Genomic DNA, 27,679 nt, shown 5'->3' on the forward strand with positions numbered 1-27,679 from the left:
TATTTTATCCTTGATTTCTATATAAGAGCGAGCATACACGATAGAGTGAGGAAACAGAAAGCAAAATAAACAAACATCAAATAAAGGACATGTAGTTAATCTTTTGATATACTATAAACTTAAAAAAGTTCTTCCCAAAGTAACTTCCTTAGCAACAATAATTTTCTAATTTTTTTAATATATATACATAATTGGAAGTAATAAATTCTAAATCCGCCACGTCGTACCTGTGTTGATCCTTCAAAAACTCACTAATCTTGGAATATCAGCTACGCACCCGTCGATATTTTTGAAGATGTCGCGCAACATAGCTCTCATCCCGCTATTGGCTCTTCCACATAACTATCAGCATCATGAAATTTAAGCCACTTCTTGGATTTACATAACTTCATAAAAAAGTACCATCCAATCCCTCCAACAGTCATCAATCCACTGATAAGAAACACAATCTTGGTTGCAATAGCCATTATAAACACCAGGAAAACACAAGGAATCAAGCACACAATCACCAATCCGGGCAGCTTCATTGGCACTCTATATGGCCTATTAATCTTGGGAAACTTCCTTCTCAACCAAACAAATGATGCAAATTCCAACAACACACCTAAACTATACAAGAAATTAGCTGAAGATATTATATCAGTAAAGTTCATATAAGACATACCTAGTGAAATTGCTGTTGACAATAATATCCCAACCCATGGTGTATTAAACCATTTTGACCTTAAACTAAAGAAATTAGGCAAAAATGCTAATTCAGCCATACCCAAAAGCTGAAAAGCAGAACTACTTAACTGAGCCTCAAATAATCCAATAGCGGACAAAACAACACCAATTTCAACCATTTACCACAAATCATCTCAACAGCAATAGCCATAAACCCTGTTTCCCACTCTTTTTGATCAACTGATACAGCTCCAGTCACTGCCAAAAGCGGAATAATGTATCCCAAACAAGTGAAAATAACTGATGAAAAAAGTGCTAAAGGAAAAGTCTTTTGTGGGTTCTCAACTTCACCCGCCAAAGTACTCACATTATCCCAAAAGTTCAAATTCCAAAACAGGGAATTAAAGAACAAGTTCCAATCTTTTTTCACACCCCTTTGTCCTAAACTTATCCATCTATGAACATGAATCTTGGGAATCGCGATCAACGACATTATAATAAAAGGTGCAAGTGAAACAACACCAAGAACCACTGCTGCATACCCCACAATTGTCAAACCAGTATAGTTCAAAAAAGACAACAACAATGTAGACACCAAGATTGACATATATCTTAGAACACCAGATGAGAAAACAGGAAAAAGCTTTTCCATATAACTAATACTAAGTACTGGAAAAGAAGCAATGTTGATCACACCACTTAGGAATTTCCATGTACCCATAATTGAACCCCAAAAAGGTCCAAAAGCTCTATCAGTCCAAACAACAAAACCACCATTACCAGGAAAAGTTGTGGATAATTCAGCAGTGATCAATGCTTCAGGTACACTCCAAATAAATGGGAAAATCAAGAAACCAAGAATCGCGAAAAGTGGACCTGCTGATTGAACTGCTGGTTCTTCACCATAAGGACCACCAGCAACTTCAAAGTATATGAGGAATATTAGAGGTATAAGGCTTAGGTTTTTGCTCTTTTTGGTAGTTTTTGTTGTGGTTATGGGCAGTTGTGTGGAGTTTGCTGCCATCGTGGAGACTGGTGGTTGTTTCTCTTCTGTCATTGTAACAAAATGATTGTTTATGAACGGGATTGTGGTAATAAATACAAAGAGGGTTTTCTGGCAATAGTTATCTTTTTTCGTCCAATGATTCTGGCAAGGCAATAAATACAAGGATTTTATACTAATTATCTTCACTTGTTAATAATTACATAAATAGTTATACTCCTTCTATCCGTATTACATGATGGTTTTAGCTTTTAAATTTAATTAATTTCGTAATAAATTTTTCTACATAATCAAGATGTTGTTAGTAATATTTTTCTTTCAATTCTTTTCTTATTTAGATAAGTGGATTTTTGCTATGCAAAAATAAATAAAATTAAATAAATAGTATTATTTAATTAAGAATAATTAAATAAAAATATCTCTTACTTTCTAGAAATTATTAAATTTTGTAAGAAGTTAAAAACACTTTATAATATAGACTAGATAGAGGAGTAATTAAAATGTTGACGGATTTTTTTTTCCATATTCAGATTAAAGTGTGATTATGGGCAGGTGTGTGGAGTTTTCTGCCATGGTTGAGACTGGAGAGTGGTGGTTGTGTCTCCTCTGTCATCGTAACAAAGTGATTGTTTTTTAACAGGATTGTGGTAATAAATACAAAAGGATTTTATGGAAACTAGTATTAGACTACGTGCGCTGCACGTGTCAATAAATTTAGAATTTTATACAAAAATAACAAATTATGTAAAATAGTAATGACCTTTAAAATATATGCAACATTCATTTAAATATCAAAATAGTATTACTACATTGACTTAGTTGTCGAATTATATGCGATAAGTATTTAGATTTTTCTTCTGATCGCTTTAAATATGTAATTTTGAGTTATAATTTCCATTAATGAAAATACATACCTAAGAAATTAAATTTAAACATATTCAAGAAACGAATTTTTATATTTAAAGCTTTATATTTTATGTCCAAATTCTGTGATTGTTCAGATTTTTATGACACTTTTAAGCTTTGATATTTACTTAATTTTATTTCTCTCTTTTTTTCTTCCTACAATTAAAAAAGAATTTTTCATTCGTTGCCAACTTAGAATCTTTTACTGTCCTTTTATTATGGTGGTGAGAAAATGTCTTGAGATCTATAAGCTTTAATTAGGTGGATAAAGTTTATAAGAAATATAAAAACGTTTTTATAAAAGATTTGTTTTAACCAATTTATGATCATTAATGTGAAGAAATAGCAATTTGACATTACATGACAATATAGACTTTTGTTTAATCAATTTTGTAAAAGAAAGAAGAAAAAAACATACCAAATCTATTTTTAAAAAATAAAAAAGACGAACGCTAAGGGTCTTCATGCGTTATAATTAAATTTTACCGAAATTGTAGATGTATTAATTAAAGGGGAAAAAAGATGCAAATTTATAAAAATACATGCAATTATAAGAATATGAAAAATAACTTACCATTTTGGTTAATAAACGCCATAGACTTCACCAATAGATAAATTGGATCAAGATTCATGCACAAAAATTATGGCTTTCGAAGAAGCAATCATAAACATCGTCAACATACATGCAATAAGATGTAAACAATAACTTACTATTTTGTTCGAAAAAGTCAGAGACTTCTCCAATAGATAAATTAGAGCAAGATTCCAGCACAAATATTACGTCTTTAGAAGAAGCAATCATAAACAACGTCAACACACATGCAATAAGAATGTGAATAGTAACTTACTATTTTAGTTGAGAAACACCGGAGGCTTCTCCAATAGATAAATTGGAGCAATATTTTTGCACCAAAATTACGGCTTTAGAAGAAGCAATCATAAGCGTCAGAAGTAATTTTGGTTAAAAACACTACTAAAAAAATAATATTTTCCGACCTCAAAAACCTGACCTCAGTTGAGGTCGGAAAATAACCGATCTCATGAGGTCGGTAAAGTCGTAATATTTATTTTTCGATATTTTTAAAAATAAACCGACCTCATGAGATCAGTAATATTGTACCAAAATTTTAAAAAATAAAGTACCGACCTCTGTAGGTCGGAAATTCATTTGATGCTAAATATTATAATTTTATTTTTAATTGAAAGGAATACCGACCTCGTGAGGTCGGTGTAATTAGTCAAATAAAATAAAAATACAGACCCTTCATCTTTCCCCTTTCTCTCTCTTTTCCTCTCACCTTCTCTATCTTCCCCTTCTTTCTCTAAACCTATTAACGGCGTTGCCTGTCACCGTCGTCACCTGCCAGTCACCGTCGCCGCCATCTGCCATTGCCGTCGCCGGCCTATCTGACAATCTGAGGTACGATTTCTTTCTTTTCTTGGCTAAGAAATTTGGTAGGAGGCCCAGCTGAAAAAAGCTTATTTCAGATTTGACAATCTAAAAAAAGTTTGCCTAATATTGTTTCTGATTTGTAAAGTGAATTCCTGTACTTGTGATGTTTGCATTCCTGTAATTGTTTTAGTTTTACAAAGTGAAATCTTGAATAAAATTACCTGTACTTGAATTCCTGCCCGTCAACAATGAGGCTGCTAAAATTCATAACATGATAAAGTCTACATTTGGCTCATAATATTTGTCACTTTACTATATAGTACGTTGGAATTTATGTGTCATTAACTGGCCAAAACAGTAGACCCTTTTGTCATATTAGTAAAGTTGGTGTAGGACTTTGACAAAAATAAAATATAAAAATAAAATAATTAATGAAGGATATTAAAGTTATTGAATTGTAAAGAAAATAATGGAGTACTGAAGTAGTCTACAGACTATGATTCTTTTCTTTATGAAAAGTCAAAAATAAGTCCTGAATCATGACGTTCTTTACTATTCCAAAAAGGTTAGTCAGTAAAGAATGGAAAACGTAAATAAATGATAATTAATTTTGAAATTTTCTTAGATTAAATTGTGCTAATAGCTAGAATTATTAAGAAACCTACTGGTTCTCTAAAAAAACCTAGTGATTTGTATTTATTAGCAAAAAATGAATTATTAAGCATTGATGAGTTTGTGTTATTTGTGTAGATGGAATCTCGTAGTTGGATGTATAATAGGACAAATGACGGCCGAGGGGGGATGAGGCAAGAATTTGTAGATGGTGTCGATGCTTTTGTTGACTATGCAATGACACTTGAAACTTTTCTAAGTCATGGTTTGGTTAGGTGCCCTTGTGTGAAATGTAAATGTAGGAATTATGAGACACCAGAGATTGTTAGGCTTCATCTCTATAAAGACGGCTTTGAAAAAGATTACACAGTGTGGATTAGTCATGGAGAAACGGATAGTAGTTTTGGTAGATTTCAAGACTTTATTGTTGGTGAAAGTAGTAGGGCGGTGGAACCTAATGTCCAAAATTCTAGAATGCACGACATGGTTCAAGATGCTTAAGGGATGCATTCCAATTTTGAATCCGGTAATGATGATGAAGAAGCTCCAAATGAGGAAGCTAGTCGTTTTTTTTGAACAGTTGAAAAATGCTAGTCGGCCTTTATATGACCGGAGTCCCCACTCTCAATTATCTATTGCTGTTAGATTATTAAGCATCAAAGCATATTGGAATGTTCCTCAAGGTGCAATGGATGCTGTGATTGGCCTTATACATGAATTAGTTGACCCGAATTTAGAGATACCTGAAAATTACTATAAGACAAAAAGATTAGTGTCTAAGTTAGGACTCTTGTTGATGAGAATTGATTGTTGTGAAAATGGATGCATGTTATACTATAAGATGACGAAGGTCTAGAATCTCGTAAGCTTTGTGAAAGAGCTCGTTTTAAGCGGACTCGTAGAGGGAAGAGGGTTGCTGTTAAGGTGATGCATTACTTACCTCTTACACCAAGGTTAAAGAGGTTGTACGCATCAAATAGCTCCGCTCCTCATATGAGATGGCACAGTGAAAATAGAAGGCCGCCTAGTGTTATGTGCCATCCATCAGACGGAGAGGCTTAGAAGCATTTTGACACAACATATCCAGACTTTGTGGCTGAACCACAGAACATTAGGTTGGGTTTATGTTCAGATGGATTCACTCCACATTCTGTTTCTGCTGCACCATATTCTTGCTGGCCTGTTTTATTAACACCATATAATCTTCCACCTGAGTTGTGTATGACTAATCCATATATATTCCTTAATTGCATCATTCCTGGCCCACGTAATCCAAAAGTTTTGATTGATGTATAATTGCAACCTTTGATTGATGAGTTGAAAATGTTGTGGTTGAAGGGGTTGAGACGTTTAACGTTTCTCTTAAGCAGAATTTTAATTTGCGAGCCACTTTAATGTGGACTATTAATGATTTTCCTGCCTACGAGATGTTGTCTGGGTGGATGACTGCTGGAAAGTTAGCCTGTCCTTACTACATGGAGAATACTAAATCGTTCGCTTTAAAACACGACAAAAAAAATTCATGGTTTGATTGTCACCGTTAGTTCTTGCTAATGGATCATGAGTTTAGGAGTATGAAAAATGCATTTAGGAAGAACACAATTGAACAAAACTATCCACCTCCAAGACTTTCAGGAGAGGAAATTTGGGAGAGGGTTGAGAATTTTCCGAAAGTTACTGAAGAACCACCGTACAAGTTCGATGAGTATGGGCTTGCACATAACTGGACCAAATAGAGCATATTTTGGGAGTTACCATATTAGAAGGATAATCTTCTCCGGCATAATCTTGATGTCATGAATATGGCCAAAAAATACTTTGATAATTTGTTCTACACAGTGATGGATGTCAAGGGCAAGACAAAAGATAATCCAAAAGCTAGATTGGACTTACAGGAATATTGTAGGCGTAAAGAGTTATAGTTGCAAGACAAACGGAACGGGGTCTTCAAGCCTAAGGCTAGTTATTCATTCACAATGGATCAGAAGCGAAAGATTTGTGAATGGGTTCAGAACATGAAGATGCCTGATGGGTATGCATCAAATTTGGAAAAACGTGTTGATATGACGCAAGGAAAGTTACATGGGATGAAAAGCCATGATTTTCATGTTTTCATGGAAACTTTACTCCCCATTGCATTTAGTGGCTTGCCTACCCGAATCTGGAAGCCTATGACAGAAATTAGTTTGTTCTTTAAAGACTTGTGTTCCAGCATGTTGAGGGTAGGCAACCTGGATCGGATGCATCAGAATATTCCTGTAATAACAAGTAAGTTGGAGAAAATTCTTCCACCGGAGTTCTTCGATGTGATGGAACATCTTCCAATTCACCTTGCGGAGGAAGCCCGACTCGGAGGCCCAGTTCATTGTCGTTGGATGTATCCCTTCGAGAGGTAATAGGTGTAAATTTTTATTTATTTCTCTCTACCAATTTATTTAAAAAAATTCACGCTTAACATAATATTATGCAGAACTATTAGCAAGTCTAAACGGGGTATTAAGCAGAAACATAGAGTTGAAGGCTCAATTTGCGAAGCCTATCTTGCTAAGGAAACAACTCATTTCTGTTCTTACTACTTTGGGGATGCTGTGCCATGCTTGCGAAACAGACCCAATCGACATTTTGAAGGAGGTGAGAATGATGCTTTAGCGAAGCAGATATCAATCTTCAATCGACCGGGTTCGGGTTCAAAAAAACGTACAAGAGAATTTAATGATATGGAGTCTAAATCTACATCGATACATGTCTTGCTGAATTGCCCGGAAGTTCAACGATATTATGAGTAAGTTGTTATTATTTTGCACTAAATATCCAAGTACAAGGCATAACAACTAACTCAAACTCCATTTTATCGGACAGTTACTTTGTGCATTTAAATGGCGTTGAAAAAGTGTACGACTAGTTTGGGAAGTGGTTTAACGATTATGTAAGTGTTATAACCTTTTCACAAGGCTAACATAATTTAAAAAGTGCACATTATGTTATTGCTAACTTACGATTTCTTAAATAGGTTTACAGTACAGAATATGGTTACCATGACCAACTTTTAAAGGACATATCTTAGGGACCCTGTATGGTCTATTCTATGGACAAATATGTGGTAAATGGTTTCAAATTTACTACCGAAGAACGATCTAAGCATATGAAAGCTAACAACAGCGGGGTTTGGTTTAAAGTGGGGATGGAAACCAAGCAGGGGTCGATTACTATGGTGTAATCAAGGAGATCCTAGAACTAGAGTATTCTGGTGGTGGCAAAAAAAGAATTGTACTTTTTCGGTGCAAGTAGTTTGATCCAACCCCAAATAGAGGTACAAGGGTACTCAACCAGTATAACATCATAGAAGTAAACCATACAAGGGTGTATGCGGCTTATGATCCTTTCATTATTGCACAAAATGTTAGACAAGTGTAGTATGCTCTTTACCCTTGCGTCCAGATAAGTCTGTGTCACGACCCAGCCCCGTGGGCCACGACTGGTGCCCTAGCTGGACACCCATACAAACTTACTTACCAGATCGACATATCAAAGACTCATTCAAATTTAGCATACGTTATTCTGAACAGATACTGAAAACAGACATCATCTTAAGCGGTCACCTGTACAGACATATCATACCAAAACCGGTAGGCTGGCAGAATACACATCGCCCAAATATACATACATATACAAACATATGAACGTGGTCGCCACTCCGACGCTGGCGCCACAACACATCATACTCCAGAAGGTTTCATATCTCCGTACAATCCCCGAACATATCGTATCACCATAACATATCACAACACCAGAACATATCATATGCTATATCACATCATAACGCCGTATATAAGCGGTACCCGGCCCTATGGCGAGGTCTCGGGAACCGTAACACATCATACTGCCGAATATAACATAGTGCGCACGATTACAAAACCGGCCCGGGATCCGGCGAACGATGTAATAGTAGTATGCACGAGCGGAGTAGTGCGGAAACCATATGCATATACGAGCGGAGTAGTGCGAAAACCATATGCATATACGAGCGGAGTAGTGCGGAAACATATGCATATAAGTACATAAATAAATTTCAAACTCGAGAGCCAAATATATATACATACATCTGAAGGCTCAAAAATAAGATTCGGGTCATTCGGAATTAGTATGAGAAAGTTACGAACTTTCGAAGTACGAAACCTTCCGAAAATATTTCATAAGTCAAACTTGGAAATTCAAGTATCATTCATATTAGAAGACTATCGAACATCATTATGGATCACATTTTCATATTAGGAAACTTGCGGATAACATTATGGATCAAATCAAATGGGGACGTTAAGACCATATTTTCATATCGAAGTATTCATCAAAGACTTTAGTCTTCTCGTTTTTCTTTCGAACAACATTCGGAGCATAACAAATAGAATCTTTGAACATCATAAAATATGTATCCAGCCATATGGAATAACTTATGGAGGTCAAAGATGTTAGCCATCCTAGTGGCTCTAAGAATAGGATTTTCTTTAGGGGCATACTTATACGTTATTTGTTCATTCCAAAAAGGTCATGCCAAAAGAAGGAAAAGTAAGCTTTACATACCTCGATCGCTCGCTAACCAAATCCCGACTCAAGTCTCGGGCTCTCCAATATCTACAATAACGTTATTAGTTACCAAACATTAGCTACAAGTACTTAGAAATCCGATTCTATTTAATACTTGTCTACAAAAATTTTGGCAGCATCTCCCCTGTAAATTCAACATACCCGAGAATTTAACTCGGCCAAATTCATCAACAACCATACCAACAATACCAACAACCATACAAATAACATCAAAAACCAATTTAAAACGCATTCCAACACTAGTAACCTCCCTTTCTACATAGTTCATCATTATTCAATTCAACTACGTATTTTCAAGCCGATTCCAATGCTCACATATTCATTACTAATTCAAGATCAACCAATTACAATTCAAAAGCATTTCATACAATTCTACCAAATATTCTACAATCCCACTATCACCGTATCCCATTCGAAATCTCCACAAATGCGACAAGGTCACAACGCCACATTTTCTTCTTTCAATTTCATCAACAACAACAACAATTCATATTTTAGCAATTCCATTTCCATAATTACATAAAACTACAATAATATCACATAATTTCCTACAACAACTTACAACTAATTTTCATAACCAATCTTGAACCATTATTCTTCTATTTACATCACAAGGCCACAACAACATAATTTAACATACTAAATAAATTTCATTCCTCTCCCTTCACTACACCCACACACGGCCACACACCCACAACACACAAATTTCATACTTTACATTCATTTCCATAAACTACAATATATATATAGTTCTTCCATGACAAAAAGGATAGAATTTTTACCTTTTTCTTCAAATTCTTCACTTGCCACCAAAGTGATTTTCTTGCTAAAATAATTGTACCACGTTGAAGGGGGTCTTGAGCTTAGTAGGAATACTAGAAATTTATAATTTTTGGATCCAAGATTGATGGCTTAAATTTTTTTCTCTTTTCTTTCTCCTTTGGCCGAACCCCTCCTTTTGTTCTTGCTCTCAATTTGTTTTTCTTGATTGTTCTAGAATGAAGACAAATGGTGGCCCTTATCTATTTATTTTTCTTGAATTTAAGTCCAATGGGCTTGGGCCATAGATCTATATGGCCGGCCACCTTACATAGATTGGGCCTTTTTTTTCTAGCCCAATTCACTTATGGGTCTTATTTGTAATTCCCGAAACTAATTCAAAAATTCCCAATTTTGCCCTTGGCCTTCCTCCATGTTTCCACATCAACATTTCATGAACAACACATATATGTTAAATAAAATCAAAATATGGCCTTATTTCTTACAAGTCAAAATTATTTCGAATTTTCCGAATATGCAAAAATACGGGATATAACAGTCTGCTTAGTGGGTGGTAATTAAAGTCAAGCCTATGGGTAGAGTGGAAGTGGAGAATGTGTTGCCTGTTGCATTCCAGGATGATGACATATCAATTGTTCACCAAACAGTTGAAAATGAGTTAGAAGATGATTTAGAGCATGCAGAACACATATTGGAAGAAATAAATACAGAAGAAATTAATGCAGAGGTGAATGAATCTAATAATGAAAACGAAACAACTGATAAGGAAGAATGGTCAGAAGAGGGAAATGGGGATGGGGATGAGGATTAACAACAATTAGTAAGTTTTTTGTTTTATACTTACATATTTTCTTTACATGTTTGAAATTAGTAGCTGATTGTTTCCTTCCTTTTATGAAATTACATTTTTGTATGTCTTTACTCTTCCTCTTCAACCTTTTAAAAACATCCTTATGTTGATTGTTTCTCTTTGGTTTCCTTTCAGATACCTCAACGAGGACATTCTTCGAGCCATTTCGACATGTAAGAGATCTGAGGTATAAACATGATTGTTTACTGGGTTTTTTTTTTGGTCAAAAGGAATTTTCAGACTGCTTTATTATGCTTTTATTGTATTTTTCTATGACTTTTTATAATGCTTTGATTTGCTTGGGGGTAGGGGTAAGGTCTGCATACACTCTATCCTCCCCAGATCCTCACTTTGTGGGATTTTAGTCGGTATGTTGTTGCTGTGGGTGTGAGAGTTGGCAGATGCTTAATTTTCCCGAGGACCAAGCATTCATGGCCGTTTGTCCGAGTAGCCGTTGGTCCATGTGGCCGTTGCATGCGGGCCACGCGCCAGTAGCGTCCTGCCACAGTCAACTACCTACCATGCGTGTGTCAGACGGCGCCGTCAGTCTAATCCCACCAAATCCGTGCAGAGCTGTCCTTGTTATTATTATTTTATTGTTTCCCATTGTATGAGACCCATGGAGGTGACACTATAAATAGGGCATATCCTCCTCCTTTGTGGGGGTTGGCTCCTTTACTTTCCAAGAACATTTATAATAAAAGAGTTCATACATATAATCTCTCTTTCAACATCTGATTCGGCCAAGGCCGTTTATTTATATTCATGTTGTGTTTATTCCATCAATTATCCCACATTGTTTATGAGCGTTTGTATTCATAGCGAATCGCCATCATTAGCCATTTTATTGAGGAACCCCCACCTATACATTTTCCCTATCTAACATACATCAAGATCCAAGCACATATCCTATACCCACATACAAATTTAATTGATTATCCGATTCCGGGGTAAACAGTTTGGCGCCCACCGTGGGACTAGGATAATAGTTGTCTTTGGCCTTGATTTCTATTATATTCATCAAAATAAAAAACGTCCCTGCCCGTCTCTGCGAAAACAGGATAAATGGCTGACATCGAACAATCCGGTCATGTCAATAACACCGAGATTGTGGCGGAAAACGAAGGAAGCGGACTATGGGCATTACTGAACCCCGCTGACCCGAACCCCGTCGATTCAAAGGAGGGACTCAACCGGCAAAATACTGTGGATCAAGAGAATGCTGCCCTACCGGCCACTGATCCTCTAAATACTCACAATTCCGTTACATTGTCCCGGGATCGGGGCCGGAGAGAACCGGACGCACCAAACGACGGTGTTAACTTACGTTTAATTTTTGAAATGTTGCAGGAACAAAGAGCGGCAATCGCCGAGCAAGGAATGGAAATTGCACAGCTGCAGAACGGAAAGGGTGAAGCAGGGCTGGAAAAGGCAAAGGGTATTGCTGAAACCGGAAAAAATGAGGCACGAATGGTCGAGAGCGACGGCTCAGGGGCCGGCTCCTCTACCGAGGTTCTGAAGATGCTCGAAACTTTGGCAAAACGGGTAGATTCAACCGAAAAGAGGGTCGAGACATATAATTCTCGGGTGGACCAGATACCAGGGGCTCCACCTTTGCTGAAGGGGCCGAACTCGAAAAGGTACATTCAAAGGCCTTTTCCACCGAGTGCAGCCCCGAAACTGATCCCGAAGAGGTTCAAAATGCTCGATATACAGAAGTATGACGGCACAACGGACCCGCACGAGCACGTGACCTCATATACCTATGCCGTAAAGGGTAATGATATGGAGGAAGACGAGATCGAGTCGGTGTTGCTGAAAAAATTTGGGGAAACTCTGTCGAAGGGAGCGTTGACGTGGTATGACCACCTACCCGAGCATTCGATCACTTCTTTCGAAATGCTCGCCGATGCCTTCGTGAAGGCACATGCCGGTGCCATAAAGGTGCAGGCCCGTAAGGCCGATATATTCCGAATAACTCAAAGGGACGATGAGCTACTATGGGAGTTCGTCACCCGGTTCCAGAGGGAACAGATGGAACTCCCCCCGGTGCCAGAAGAATGGGCCGCGCAAGCTTTCACAAAGGGGCTCAACATGCTAAGTTCAGTTGCCTTGGCCAAATTGAAAGAAAATTTGCTGGAATACGAGGCCGTGACATGGGCCGATGTCCACAATCAGTATGAGTCGAAGATTCGGGTGGAGGATGATCAGTTCGAGCTCTCTTCGGTAAAGTTAAAAGTGAATAGAAGTTCCGAGAAATCGAAGAAAGGTTATGAAACGATGTCCGAATCATCAAAAGAAAGGTTTCGGCCATACTCCCACTCGGAGAGATCAAATTTCAGGTCGGAAGGGCCAAGGGAAAGCCCGAGTCACTTCTCAGGCCAAGGCAGCAAGCGGGTCGAGCGCCCGTCAAACAGCCGGGGACTCTCGTTCAGGAGCGATGCCGGAAGTTCTGCCAGCAATAAGGGTCCACCGAAGATTTCGGAGTACAACTTCAACATCAATACCTCGGGCCTTGTCTCGGCCATCGGCCGCGTCCCGGATGTGCGATGGCCGAAACCACTAAGGTCAGATCCGGGACAACGGGATCCGGACGTGGTGTGTGAATATCACGGAACCCATGGTCACAAAACTAAGGATTGCCGCCAGTTGAGAGAAGAGGTAGCCCGGTTATTGAAAAACGGCCACCTCCGAGATCTATTGAGCGAGCGAGCCAAAAATCACTACAAGGAAAGGGAAGCTCATCGAAGGGTCGAACCGGTTGAGCACCAGCATATAATCAACATGATAGTGGGGGGTATTGACATTCCCCGGGGGCCGATAATGAAACGGACCAAGGTCTCTATTTTTCGCGAAAAACGCATCCGAGACCATTCAACCCGGGGCTCTATTTCCTTCGATGAAGAAGACGCGGACGGCATCATTCAACCGCACAATGATGCACTGGTAATTTCTATACTCATCTTTAAGACTAAGGTTAAACGTATTTTGGTTGACCCAGGTAGCTCGGCCAACATCATCCGATGGAGAGTGGTCGAACAGCTAGGGCTGCTAGATCGGATTGTATCGGTTGCTCGGGTACTCAGTGGGTTCAATATGGCTAGCGAAACTACGAAGGGGGAGATCTCGTTGCCCGTGAACACGGATGGAACCATTCAGCAAACGGTGTTCTATGTGATCGAAGGCGACATGAAGTATAATGCGTTATTGGGCAGGCCTTGGATACATAGCATGAGGGCAGTTCCCTCAACATTGCATCAGTTGCTGAAATTCCCCACCCCGGAGGGGGTTAAGAGCATCCGAGGTGAGCAGCCCGCAGCAAAGGAAATGTTCGCAGTAGAGGAGGCGGCGCCGCGGCCCAGGGAGCCGGCTCAGGAAAAGAAGGGTGTAACCGGAGGGGAGGTCCCCAAATAGCAACCAAAGTATACCGGGCCAGATCCAGTGCATGAAGAAGATGACTTCGGGATACCCAGATCCTTTGTCATGCCGGATGACTCGGACGCGACCAAATCAACCGTAGAGGAGCTGGAGCAGATCATCCTGTTCGAGTTCTTACCGGACAAAAAGGTATACCTGGGCACGGGCCTTACCCTGGAGCTCAGGAGAAAATTAATTGAGTTTCTTCGAGCTAACGCCGATTGCTTTGCATGGTCGCATATAGATATGACAGGTATATCACCAGAAATAGCATCACACAAACTCAGCTTGGACAGGAAGTTTCCCCCGGTGAAGCAAAAGAGAAGGCCCAAGGCGGAACCATCGTGGTCGTGAACAACATAAAGGGGGTACAGAAGCTCACCGGGAGGGTAGCGGCGCTGAGTCGCTTCATATCGAGGTCCTCGGACAAGAGTCATCGTTTCTTCTCTATGCTCAGAAAGAAGAACGACTTCGTTTGGACACCGGAGTGCCAAGAAGCCCTACGAGAGTTGAAGAGGTACTTGTCTAGCCCTCCGTTGCTGCACACACCAAAGGCCGATGAACCACTTTTCCTCTACCTAGCTGTCTCCGAAATGGCGGTAAGTGGAGTTTTGGTCCGAGAAGAATCAGGTACGCAATTCCCTATCTATTATGTAAGTAGAACTTTGGGGGATGCAGAGAGACCCGTTACCCCCATTTGTAAAAGTTGGCATTAGCACTGGTAAGCGCTTCCAGAAAGCTCAAACCTTATTTCCAATGCCACCCCATATGTGTAGTAACCACTTACCCTTTAAAAAACATCATGCATAAACCTGAGTTGTCAGGTAGATTAACAAAATGGACTGTAGAGATTAGCGGTTACGATATCGAGTATAAACCTCGAACGACCATCAAATCCCAAATCTTGGCCGATTTTGTAGCAGACTTTACCCCGGCTATGGTCCCCGAGGTCGAAAAGAAACTTTTGCTGACCTCGGGAAAGACCACGGGCATTTGGTCTCTACACACGGACGGGGCCTCGAACCTTAGAGGTTCCGGACTAGGGATTGTCCTTAGGACCCCGGCCGGGGATGTCATTCGACAATCCGTTAAAACTACTAAATTGACTAACAATGAAGCCGAGTATGAGGCTATGATTGCAGGTTTGGAATTGGCTCGAAGCATGGGAGCCGAGATAATCGAGGCAAAGTGCGATTCGCTTTTGGTCGCAAACCAGGTGAACGGCGTGTTCGAAGTAAAGGACGAACGGATGCAGAGGTACCTCGAAAAAACCCAAGTGGTGCTTCATCTATTTAAAGAATGGACCTTGCAGCACATACCGAGGGAGCAGAACAGTGAGGCCGACGCATTGGCAAATTTGGGATCCTCGGTCGAGGGGGAGGAAATTGACCCCGGGGCAACGATGCACTTATCAAACATGGCCATAGAAAGCGGACATGCGAAATATACACAATGGGCTTAACTTGGGATTGGCGCAATAAGTACATCGACTACTTGCGTGACGGAAAGCTCCCGAATGACTCGAAGGAATCACGGTCACTACGGACCAAGGCCGCCAGTTTTTGCTTAGTGGACGGCCAATTGTATCGACGCTTTTTCCTCGCCCCCCTGGCTAAGTGTTTGGGCCCCGGAGAAACGGAATACGTGATGAGAGAGGTACACGAAGGAACCTGTGGCAACCACTCCGGTGCGGAAGCTCTGGTTCGAAAAATCATCAGGGCCGGTTATTACTGGAATCGGATGGATGAAGACGCTAAAAGTTTTGTCCGAAAATGCGACGGATGTCAGAAGCATGCTCCGATGATTCACCAGCCCGGGGAGTTGCTGCATTCGGTGATCTCACCTTGGCCTTTCATGAAGTAGGGAATGGACATTGTGGGTCCGTTACCTCAGGCACCAGGTAAGGCCCGTTTCATTTTGTTTATGAACTGACTATTTTTCTAAATGGGTTGAAGCACAGGCCTTCGAAAAGATAAGAGAGAAGGAAGTCATCGACTTCATATGGGATCACATCATCTGCCGTTTCGGCATCCCCTCCGAGATAACTTGTGATAATGGTCCTCAGTTCGTGGGTGGCAAGGTCAACAATTTCCTCGAGGGATTGAAGATCAAGAAAATCGTGTCAACCCCGTATCACCCATGCGCGAACGGACAGGCAGAATCCACGAACAAAACGATAATCCAAAATCTGAGGAAAGGCTTGAAGCATCGAAGCACCATTGGAGGGAGATATTGCCGGAGGTGTTGTGGGCTTACAGAACCATATCCAGATCGAGCACGGGGGAAACCCCGTTCTCATTGGTTTACGGAGCCGAAGCCCTTATCCCCGTGGAAGTCGGTGAACCGACCCTCCGCTTCAGGTATACCACCGGAGAGTCAAACGGGGAGGCCATGGCCATGAAGCTCGACCTCGCAGATGAACTACGCGAAAACGCGTCGGTCCGCATAGCGGCCCAAAAACAGAGGATGGAAAGATACTACAACCGAAGAGCCAACTTTCGGCATTTCCAAGTTGGGGATTTAGTGCTTCGAAAAGTTACCTTGCACACCAAGAACCCTAACGAGGGAAAGCTGGGTCCGAACTGGGAAGGTCCGTACAAGGTAACCGGTATAACGGGCAAAGGATCGTATCAATTGGAGTCCATAGACGGGCAACATCTGCGTAATAACTGGAACGTGGCCCATCTAAAGAGATACTACTGCTAAGGTATGGTCTCCCCGTATCCTCTTGTTAACTTTTCTTTTTTGCAGGAAGTCAAGAGCGGGACAAAATTAGAACCTAAATCTGAAAACACGTGTAGCACTCTTTTCCTTAGTACGGTTTTGTCCCAAAATGGGTTTTCCGACAAGGTTTTTAATGAGGCAACGAGTACAACGTGTTACTTAACAAATATGAAGGGCGAGTACCCGGATACCCGGTGTCGCATCCTCCGATTGGGGACATAATAGCACTCACCCGACCTCAGAGATCGAATAAGTGCTAGGGGAGTACTATGCCACACCGAAGATGACCCCGATTAAAGCAGACGGAGAAGCTCAACATTTGCCATGGCAAAACTGAGGCCCGACCACTGGCCACAGCCTCCGATGTAAGGACCAAACGATCATAATGAATCGTGTCCCATTCAACATTTGCTACGGCAAAACTAAGGCCCGGCCACCGGCCATAGCCTCCGATGTAAGGACCAAACGATCATAATGAATCGTGTCCCATTTTTCATTTACTACGGCTAAGGAAGAAAGAGTTAAAATTCTCATATGTACAAACATTTTGCAAACACAAAGTTATCAAAAGTTGGGATAACAACTTTCGGTTAAATATACCCAGTTGATAACCATCGTATCTCGATACTGCCTCATTCGCATACCCTACGCCGCGTACCTTGGGCGAAATTCGACAAAGGAAACAAGATCACAATGATCCAACCCAAAATTTGATAAGCCACCGGCCCCAAATATCGGATAAGACCTACGGGCACGATTAATTAACGACTACGAGTCGACTTGTCCTAGAACGGACCAACAATTATAGCAAAAGCAGTAAACAAACATTCAAACGAAGAAGAAAGAAAGATGCACCTTTCATTTATACAACGAATGTCTCTTACATCAAAAGAAAAAACAAAGTCCTACAAAGGCAAAAAACAAAAAACAGAAAGCAAGGCACAAACCCTATGCTATCCGGCATGACTAGAGGTGGAGGAGTGCTCGGACTCGGTTCGCTCGGAGTCGTATGACTCGGACCCGAGGGCACGATCGGATTCTTCCTCAATCCTCTTGGCCTCGAGTATCAGGGCCGGAAGATCAGAAAGACCATGCTCGGCTTGGTCGAGGGTGATCTGCCGAGACTTCCACTTCTCATACTCGGCAACAATAGCAGTGTGAGCCTCAGCCGCCTCAACACTTCTCCATGTTTCCTCCAATTCGGCCTCAGCCTTGGCCAGTTTCGCTTCCAGATTGGCCCGGTACTCCTCAAGGACACTTATCCTGCCAGTGGCTGCCTCCAGCTCGGCCTTAAGGGTGTCGTTGGCGATAACCGCCTCCTCGAGCTCGGTTCTTAGGCCTTGGCATATCCGAGATCGCTCCTCTGCTTTCTCTTCGAACACCCTCCTACGCTCGTTGGACAAAGCGGCCTCGGACTCGAGCTGCCGGTTCCTCTCGGCCAGGCCCATTGCATCAGCCTTCACTGAGTCCAGCTCCCCCCAGAGTCGGGAAACCGTGGTCTCGAGCTCATCTAGCCTCGAGGAAAACTGGGCTTTATCCCGGCTAAGGCCGATCTTTTCAGCCTTAAGGCTCCGGTTATAATCGGTCATAGCGGACAGTTCACTCTTCAAGCGACGGTTCTCGTCCTTAGCCGCATCGAGCTCAGGACGGAGGTTGGCCAACACAGCCGCCCGGTTCAACTCTTCCCCCTTCTCCTGAAGAAGATGCCGGTATTTCTCCGTTTCTCGACCTTGGGCATCCAGTTGGCCTCGGAGATCATCTATCTCATGTTGGGCACGGATGAAAGCTTCATTAACCAGCACCACACTCTATAGGTGAAACAAGTCAGAAGGCTTAGGCGAAGTAAGGATAAAATCCACAGATAAACCGTACAAGGATGACAGAAGAGCTTACCCGGTTGCTTGCATGTATACCCTCGTTAATGAGGCACTGCCAAGTGAGCCCGGTCATTTTGCGCTTGTCCGAGTCAGAGATAAGGGGCCGAAAATAGCTCGCTACGCCCACCGGACGCGATAGAAAGCTGCAGTCCTCGGGTACGGTGACTACGGCTGATCTGGTTCTCCTTGGCTCCACGCTCGGGGCCGGGAAGATATTTACCAAACTGTCCCTGGCCCCTGATTCGGGGATCCGGCTGGCCGGCCTCGTGGCCCGAGGAATAGGGAGATGACCAAAGCCCGCTGCTTCGCAGGTAGCAGGGGGGTGCTCGAGAACATGTCGTCAAAATCGTCCACCCGCAGAGCCGGGGTAGATGAACTTGGAATAGCCTTAATATTTTCGGCAAAGGCCGTGGGCTCCACAGTTGCAACAGGCTCATGCTCGGAAGACGAACGGGTGCCTACGGGGGCTCCGCCCTCTGGTACGGGGGCGGTCCTTTTATCGGCTTCAACAGCAGCCGCTTCCCCGGACCTTTTCCTTTGCAGAGGGGTGTCTTCCGAAGAGGTTTCACCTGAAATGTCGACAAAGTCAATCGACCGAAGAGGAGCTGGTGAAAGTATTTCTTCCGCACCTGAATGTGGAGCGGGAACCAAGAGACCTTCGCCGATGGAAGGAACGGGCGGAACGGAGACCGCCTTCTCCGGTATTGGAGCCACGGAGGGAATGGAGCCGACTCTCCGAACAATGATGTCGGGCTCTGTCTCTTCCCTCGAAGGACGGGCAACACTCCTCGCTTTCTTCCTTTTTGGCGTCTGCCCCTTTTCGGAGGGCCGTTTTATTTTTGCGGCATCGGTGAGGACACGGGAGGAACCCGCTGTGTCAAATTCGGACGCCGGTGCTGGAGGGGCGGTCCCCGACTCCGATCTGAGGGTTACCGAGCTCTTAGGAAAACCTAAAAAGACAAGATGTTAGCACAGATCATAGGACGGAACAAGTAAAGGAGAATGCAGCAGAATAAAAATAGGAGGCTACCGTGATTTTGGGTGATCCATCGGCCACGAGACAGGTGAGCCCATGTCCGGTCGTCATAGGTATGCTGGGCGAGGAGCACAGTGACCCAGTCATTCAGATTCTGGATGACCGGAGGAACGTACCCATTGGCTGGCAAATGTAAGAAAGAAACAGTGAGGAAGCAGAATCAAAATTTGACGAAGCAATACTCAGGTAATTTTTTGAGGCTTCGGACTTACGCTTGTTATTCCACTTCTCCGGGAAAGGCATGTGCTCGACTGGAATTATGTCCTCAGTCTTCACCCGGACGTATCTCTCCAACCATCCCCGGTCTCTGTCTTCATCCATTTTCGAGAAGAATGGATTCCGGCTGCGCTTGGCCAGTTTCATTACGCCGCCCCGGAACAGCCTCGGGGAGTATAGGCGTATCAGATGGCCCAGTGTGAACTCCTTCCCGGCGTTGTTGGCCAACAATCAGAGACACGCTACGACCCTCCAAACATTTGGGCCGATCTGAGCCAGCGTGACGCCGTAAGTACGGCACATGTCGAGAATGACCGGATCCACCGGAGGGTCGAGTTTGAGGGTGAAGGGGTACATGTAAACATACATAAACCCTTCACAATGGTCGGTAACGGATTCATCTGGTCCGGGGGCGAAAATCTGAACCGGACGGGTGTCCCACCCGCAATCGGCCTGGACTATGTCGAGCTTCTCCTCGGTAATAGACGAGGGATACCGCCTCACATCGAACCCCCTGTCTGAAACGGAGGAAGGCTTTTCGACCTCAAGGTCTTTGTTGAAATTAAATTTAGCCGGTATGATATCCGAAGCTCTGGGCTCGAATTTAGCCGGGGACGCAGGCTCGGCTCCCGGGGACGCTACCGGTGGAGCATCATGGGAAGTGGATTCGGACATCTTGGGAATATGAAAGGAAGAGGGTCGAAGAGAGGAATTTAAGAAGAACAAAGGAACTGATGGTTCGAGAAGAGGCGAAGTGTAAAACGGCGACGCTCGAGCAAAGAATATTCGACAGAAGTGTAAGACCCAGTATTTGCTTGTGAATTAGCATCTGTTTTTGCTGGCAGCTTATCCCCATCAATAATCTTTTTATTTCTATCATCATCTGCTACAACTGCTTGCTGATTTCCTGCATTTGTCTGCCCTTGTACAATTGGAAGTTGCTTGTTTGTATTGCTGTTAGGCTCATTTTGCATAATCCCTGCAGCAACCTTACTCTTTTGTTGTTGTGTCCTAAGATGATTTGGATTCTGTTTTCCACTTGATTGCCACTTTCATTTTTTTTTTTTAAATAAAGTTCACTAGGCTTTTGGCCTAGGGCTGATTTTATTTATTTTTCTCAAAACAAAGCAAATAAAATGCAAAAATTAAACTAGTGACCAATTTAAGCCTTAAATGACTACTTAAATTGATGCTACAAATTGTTAATAACCAACTAAGTAGAAATCTGAAATTATAACTAATGATAAACACCAATTGTTGATCATGAAGTAACCAAGAAACTGGTTTAGATAAATGACGTATGTGCATTTAATCAAGCAGTACCAAGTAGAATTTTTGTTAATAGCAATTGCACCTCTGCGTCTTCTGAAATAATGATCCTCAAACTTGTGACCTTTTGCCTTGTGAGTTCCCTTGTATAGTCCATCTGCTGCTGCACCTAATCTCTGTCACACCTGCAAGCACTTAAAAACCAGCAACCAAAGTCTTTCCCTTTTCTTTCCCAAAGCTGATTCTCATAGTTTTTTTGTAGAGTTGAGAACAGTTTGTAACACATCATTTCCAATAGTAAGATCAGTGATACAAGCAACTTTCCATTTTCCATCCCATCTGTTGTTTGTGTGCAGACCAGATCCCTCACTCTTGTTGTCAAAGTATTGAAAGGCCGTGGCTATATCACCACAATCAAGATGTAAGTTGTGTATATCTAATCCATTCTTCCATTAGTTTATTCTGCCCTTAGCAACCCCATTCCATATGTGATGATAAATTTTAATAAAAAATAAACCATTCCAGAAAAATAAAAGATTACAGTATAAGGAAAAAATATTGAGGTGCAAGTGGTCAAATTGCTGTGGTTTGCATCCTTTTTTTCTGGGGCAGTGTCAATATAATAACTTTTAATTTCGCTACACAAACTTCATAAGAAAGGATTCTTTGTAATTCTTCTAGCATAAGTGCAAAGGACATGCAGATAAACCAAAAAGATGGCTTGCTTGCTAAGAGAAGCTGTGTTATATAACACCCCACTTTATTTTTAGCCCAAAAGAAACTGATACTCTTACTACCTATCTTTCTTTATCACTTGCTGATCTATGAAGCTTAACAGCTGAATATCTCAGCATGGGCACTGATTCATTAGACTTGAGAACCTGTATGAAAAGCTATGCACCATGTCTATATTTAACCAATCAGTGGTGGAAACTTGAGAGTCCCATGCTTACAAGTGATGTAGCAGAATTTGTCAGCAATGCGATCCTTTCCGTTGGAGAAACAACTACTGCAGAAATTACCAAGCAAAATTCTAATGTCCCCATCCTTTCTTTCAATCGGCAGTAGGTTAGCCACACATTTTAGCTATAGCAATCAGTTGCTAAATTATGTTTGGTTACTTTCAATGACATTTACTCTATGTGAATTGTTAAATATCTGAGTTTTTAACGCACAATTTTCTGTATCTGCTTGCCTTGATATATGATTTGTGGATGAGGATAATGAGAGGGATTCACATCTCTTTCAGATGTATTGCTTAAAATTTCGCACATTACTTTTACTGCATCTTGGTTACCCAACATAACTAGTTTTAAAGTTTTCCTAAAGTAACAATCTATTGAAAATGCAGGTCAAGAATATCTGTAACATTGCCAAGCAATGCTCCACTTTGTAAATTCTAATAGAATTATTATTAAACTTGTAACTGCTATGTTGTCAAATAATCTGTATTACGTAGTTCATTGATTTTAGTTAAATAGGTGAATTATTTAAACAAATTTTGAAGCAATCCCTTTTCTATTTATTTATATTTGCGATACTTACATATATTATTGTATAGATGGCAGGTGAAAAGAGGGGTAAGAAAACAAAGAAGGCTAAGGAGACGGGGGTTCCCCGGAGACCACCAGAAAACCTTGCGATTAGAGATAGAAGCCCGTCGCCATGTCTCCCACAAAGCTGGACCACCTGTCGGTCTACCTGAACATGCAGGCATGTACGCAGGCCCCCCCGAGTAACGGGGAGTCAGTACGGATAATGTACTGAGTATGAAAGGCGTAAGAACAATCATGTATATGTAAGAATCATGAATAAAATCTATACTCATAAGCTGAAATAGTTGTCTGCCTGTACTTGTATGAACTAGTATTTGTATGTCTCTGCATAAATTTGTATAACTAACAATGCCTCTGTGGGCGCATAATATGCATGCTCATGCCTATCAATATAGGTCGTACATATGTATATGCGTATATAACGCCTGTCAAGCCTCTGTGGCATCCCATCATATCATATGGGCCTTTCTGTGGCCATCATCATATACATTGCTGCGGTACGTGCAGCCTGATACTTATCTTATCATTATGATACACCAGCTGATCAGGTGATAATGCGGATATAACGCCTATCCATTTTTGCATACCCCATATACATATAATACTTGCGTATATAACACCTTCTAGTCACGAGTCAATATATGTATATATGAATGAATGCAATGCATGAATAATGGTATACATAAAACTGGACCCATGAACAGAAGGAGCAATCATAAACGAGGTACATGATCATCAAAGGCTGAAGAACTCCTAATACTTCTAAGAGTAGAGTAATATGGAAGCTCGCTTACTCGTTCAGTTCATATCATAGGGTCATGCTAAAAGAAAGAAAGGATAGCCTTAACATACCTTGAAGTATACCCAATCGTCGAACTTCTACCTATCGAACTTGTAAGTCTACAATTAAGATAACATAGGCCTTAATTAGACTATTTACCTCGCTTACTAACCATCTTTAAATACATAGAGAGTTTAACAAAGTGTATGCAATAACTTCCTTGTAAGCTTACAACCCTTCGACTTCCCATTCAATCCAATATCAACCACAAAACACACAACAACAATGACAACATCTGTATATCAAAATATACTTAAATCCACTCCCAATCATCTCTTAAAAATAGCCTCAAATCACTATCTTGCCTTTCATCAACTTACCACTTCCATAAGTATCCTCTCTTCATTTAAAACAACTAAAACTCTTGATAATCAACTTAAATATAAGGGTAGAAATCATTTACATACCTTGAGGGGTCTAAGATTCCAAACATCAACTTCAACTCCAACTCCCTAAGCTCCACAACTTGAAGAAACCCTAGAAATAACCTTCTCCTTCACAAGCTTGGGTTCACGGGGCTCGAATCTTGGTAAATCACCACATAATGATAGAAAATGTTGAGAGTAGATATACCAGGGCTTTTCTCTGACTTGGAAGAGATAAAATGAGAATTAAGGTTGTCGATTACATATTTGTACTTGGAATTAAAAAGTCCGAGCGGTACGGTTCGACGGACTAGTCGACGACCCGTTGACGTGTCGACGGTCCGCCGACTTTCCCGTCGGCCTACGCATGCAGTTTTTCAGGCTGCGTAACCCTGTCAACGCTGCACAACGACGGTCCGTCGACCATGTTGACGACCCGTCGATGAGGACTGGTGTCTGCGGATTCTCAGATTCAGCTCATATCGCGTTGATTCGATCCGTTCAACTTCTAACACTGTAAATCACCAGGGATACCTGCTGGTACCTTTGTACACGGGGTAAGGCACTTTTTATGTCCAAAACTCGGACACGAGTCTCAATTCTAAGGGCATACCCGACTACAGAACCATAGGTTCTACTACGACGAGAACGAGAGGTGTAACAAAGTAGGTTCCAAGTCAAATCCCTCTTTAACCCGTAGCTTAGGTCATCAAAACCTGTTTTGGAAGTCTTTCTTAACCTTTAACCTTTTCATGCTTGAAGCTTAATCAAAATTGTGGTGGCTAGGCCCCAATTGTGTTACACCTCCATAAAAAAAAATTGCGTCGTTTGCGTTATACGTAAACTAACGTAATACCGGAGAGATTATGGAACTCTTAAAGTGTTACACCCCGTATCTTCAAAGAAGCACTTATCAAATTTGAAGCATAAGTACGTTGAGTGAGGGTTAAGTAAAACCACTTTGGAATATAAGGAGCACAAGCATTATTAAGTATACGGAATGAGTGAATGATGTATATAAGGTATACCGGAAGGTTTTATAAGGAAATGAGTGGAAGAGATGAAGTAGTATGACTTTGGAGAAAGGATGGGTAATGTTTTGTGTTAAAATTTTGGTCCAAATTGGGGGACGAATATCTCTGAGCATATGAAGTGTTTTAAGGTGAAACAAAAGCCTAAAATGAAGTTCGTCGAGTCTAGTTTCCATTGCAACAAACTGCTCGTTGATAGGACATCGGAGTAGAGAATTATGGACGTTACAAGTTTGGCTGACAGAGCAGAAACGCGTGCTACAGTACTGCTGCAGTACCGACTGCTACAGTATTGCTACAGTAAAATGCTACAGTGAACCCGACCCGAATTTGACTCTATATAAAGGGTAATGACCCCCTTTTTTTCATCAGATTTTCCTAGAAAATTCTAGAAAATTGGAAGAGAGAAAGTGAGGGAATCAAAAGTGTGCAATTTTTAAGTCGCGAAGTAGTGGTTTAGGTCCGGGTAACGCATGGTTGTGATTCTAGTATTGTTTTGCGGGAGATTTTGGTGTGGAAATTGAGGATATTGCTGTCTTAACAAGAAAAAAAGGTATGAATCTTTCTCTTTTGGTATTATTTAAGGCTTATTTACGGAAATAAAGTCGCTAAACAATCGTGTAGTAAGTTTGTTAGTTATGGAAGTTGGAAAACAGCGTGTGGGCTGTTTTATGGTACATATTGGTGTTGGAAATGATGTTATTGATGTTGGTATTGTTGTTGTTGTTGTTGGTTGCTGAATTGTGATTTGGGGCTAGGCATATAAACAAGGGAGGTGCTGCCCGAATTTTGGCAGATTCTAAACGGAATTAAATTGAAGGCTTAAGATGAGCGTATGACATTGAGCCTAATAATAGTATGAATGGTTTATATGTAGATTTACGAGCTTGGAAGGATAAACGTTGAACGACTAAGGCGACCGAAAGGTATGTTAAGGCTCGTCCCTTTCTTTCAAAGGCATGATTCCGATGTTATGGCTACATAAATGTTTCCATATCTTCCTCATTTTCAAAAGTTAGATGTTTATGACTCCAAGGCATAATTCCTTTCCTAATAATTCATAGTTGTTTTCCAAAATGTTCGTATTTTCTAAATCAGAGATTTATGGCTATGTGAGCTCTTATGATAACAACGATGAACCTGTTTTCACAATCATAATGATGATGTCAAAGATGAGAATATTTTTCTACTTGATTATGATGATGATGATTCCGGGTTTAAAGGTTCCAAGTTTACGATTTCAATGACGATATAAGAATGTTGAGCTATTTCTTGATTTCTCAATTTTATTCATGGATGATGACTATTTTTAAAGATTCCAAAGTATATGAATTGACGCCTTATGGGATTTATGATCTTATTCTATGTTCTGTTAATGCTATTCTTCATTGATAGTCTCACCTTATAATAATTGTTCCTTCAAGGTGAAACAAAGCCATGATGATTATTCCATAATATAATCGGAGGTTACCGACCTTACGTCACTTCGATAGAGACATAACTTTCCTTGGGCTCTCTTGCATGCTGGTTATATGATATATGTATATGTATATGGGGAATATGGGAAAAAGAGAGTGGCGCTATAGACGCATGACCACCTGATCAGTTGGCGTAATATGATATGATCCCGAACGCGAGATGCCCGGACGCGGGACACATGTGGCTAAATGGATCGGAACCGACGCCTCGGCATATTTTCTGTATATATGAACAAGAAATGTTTTTCAAAGAAAGCTAAGCATGCATGGCATCCGCCCTAAGAGGCACTCATATGTACAGGTTACTCTTTTATCTTACGATATGCTCTATATTTCCATTCTGTTATTATTCATACTTGTATCCCTTATTATATTATAGTTCATGCCTTACATACTCGGTACATTACTCGTACTGACGTCTCTTCTTGCGGACGCTGTGTTCATGCCCACAGGTAGACGGGAAGACGGTACAGATCCCTAGGAGCCTTGTCAGCAGTTTTGCAGAAGCACTCCACTACTCCGGAGTTTCCGCACATTGGTACATTCTTTTGTGTACATATTTTGGGGCACGGCGGGGTCCTGTCCCGTCCTAATGTTCAGTATTCCAGATAGAGGCTCGTAGATACATATGTGTGGGTAATAGATGTCTTATGATCACCTCAGTGTATATTTTTGTATATCACTTTTGACACCTCGAGAGCTTATGCACATATGCATGTTTTGTGAAGATATTTAGTGAGCATTTCACCGCAAGTATGTTGGGAATTATAATTGCACAGGTCGAGTGATAGATAGTATGATAAGGGGTGCTCAGTAGGTAATACTGGGTACCTGTCATGGCCCTCTTGTTGGGTTTTGACATAAAGGTTAAGAAATACTTCTAACAAGTGCTAAGAAAATGTCTAAAGGTTTCGCGATCAAGCGAATATAAGAAATTAGGTTTGTTGAAATTTTGGAAACACTTGGCAGAATATTGGATAGGAAATTCTGGTCCAAATTGAGTCAGGTGTATCTCCTCGAATATGAGGAGTTATGGAATGCATAAACTATATAATTG

The 27,679-nt window shown here is 41.2% G+C and overlaps 1 protein-coding gene and 1 pseudogene across 1 annotated transcript; one reads left to right on the forward strand and one right to left on the reverse strand.

The window, feature by feature from the left end:
• Positions 1-92: 92 nt before the first annotated feature.
• LOC132626337 (probable polyamine transporter At3g13620) lies at positions 93-1,789 on the reverse strand (annotated as a pseudogene).
• Positions 1,790-6,001: 4,212 nt separating this feature from the next.
• On the forward strand, positions 6,002-11,139 carry LOC132626338 (uncharacterized). The gene is made up of 3 exons (XM_060341176.1): positions 6,002-6,972; positions 7,051-7,362; positions 10,948-11,139. The coding sequence occupies exons 1-3, from the start codon at positions 6,557-6,559 to the stop codon at positions 11,003-11,005; spliced, it is 786 nt and encodes a 261-aa protein (XP_060197159.1). The 5' UTR covers positions 6,002-6,556; the 3' UTR covers positions 11,006-11,139.
• Positions 11,140-27,679: the final 16,540 nt, after the last annotated feature.

Source organism: Lycium barbarum, chromosome 2 (genome assembly GCF_019175385.1).
Source record: "Lycium barbarum isolate Lr01 chromosome 2, ASM1917538v2, whole genome shotgun sequence".
NCBI lineage: Eukaryota > Viridiplantae > Streptophyta > Magnoliopsida > Solanales > Solanaceae > Lycium > Lycium barbarum.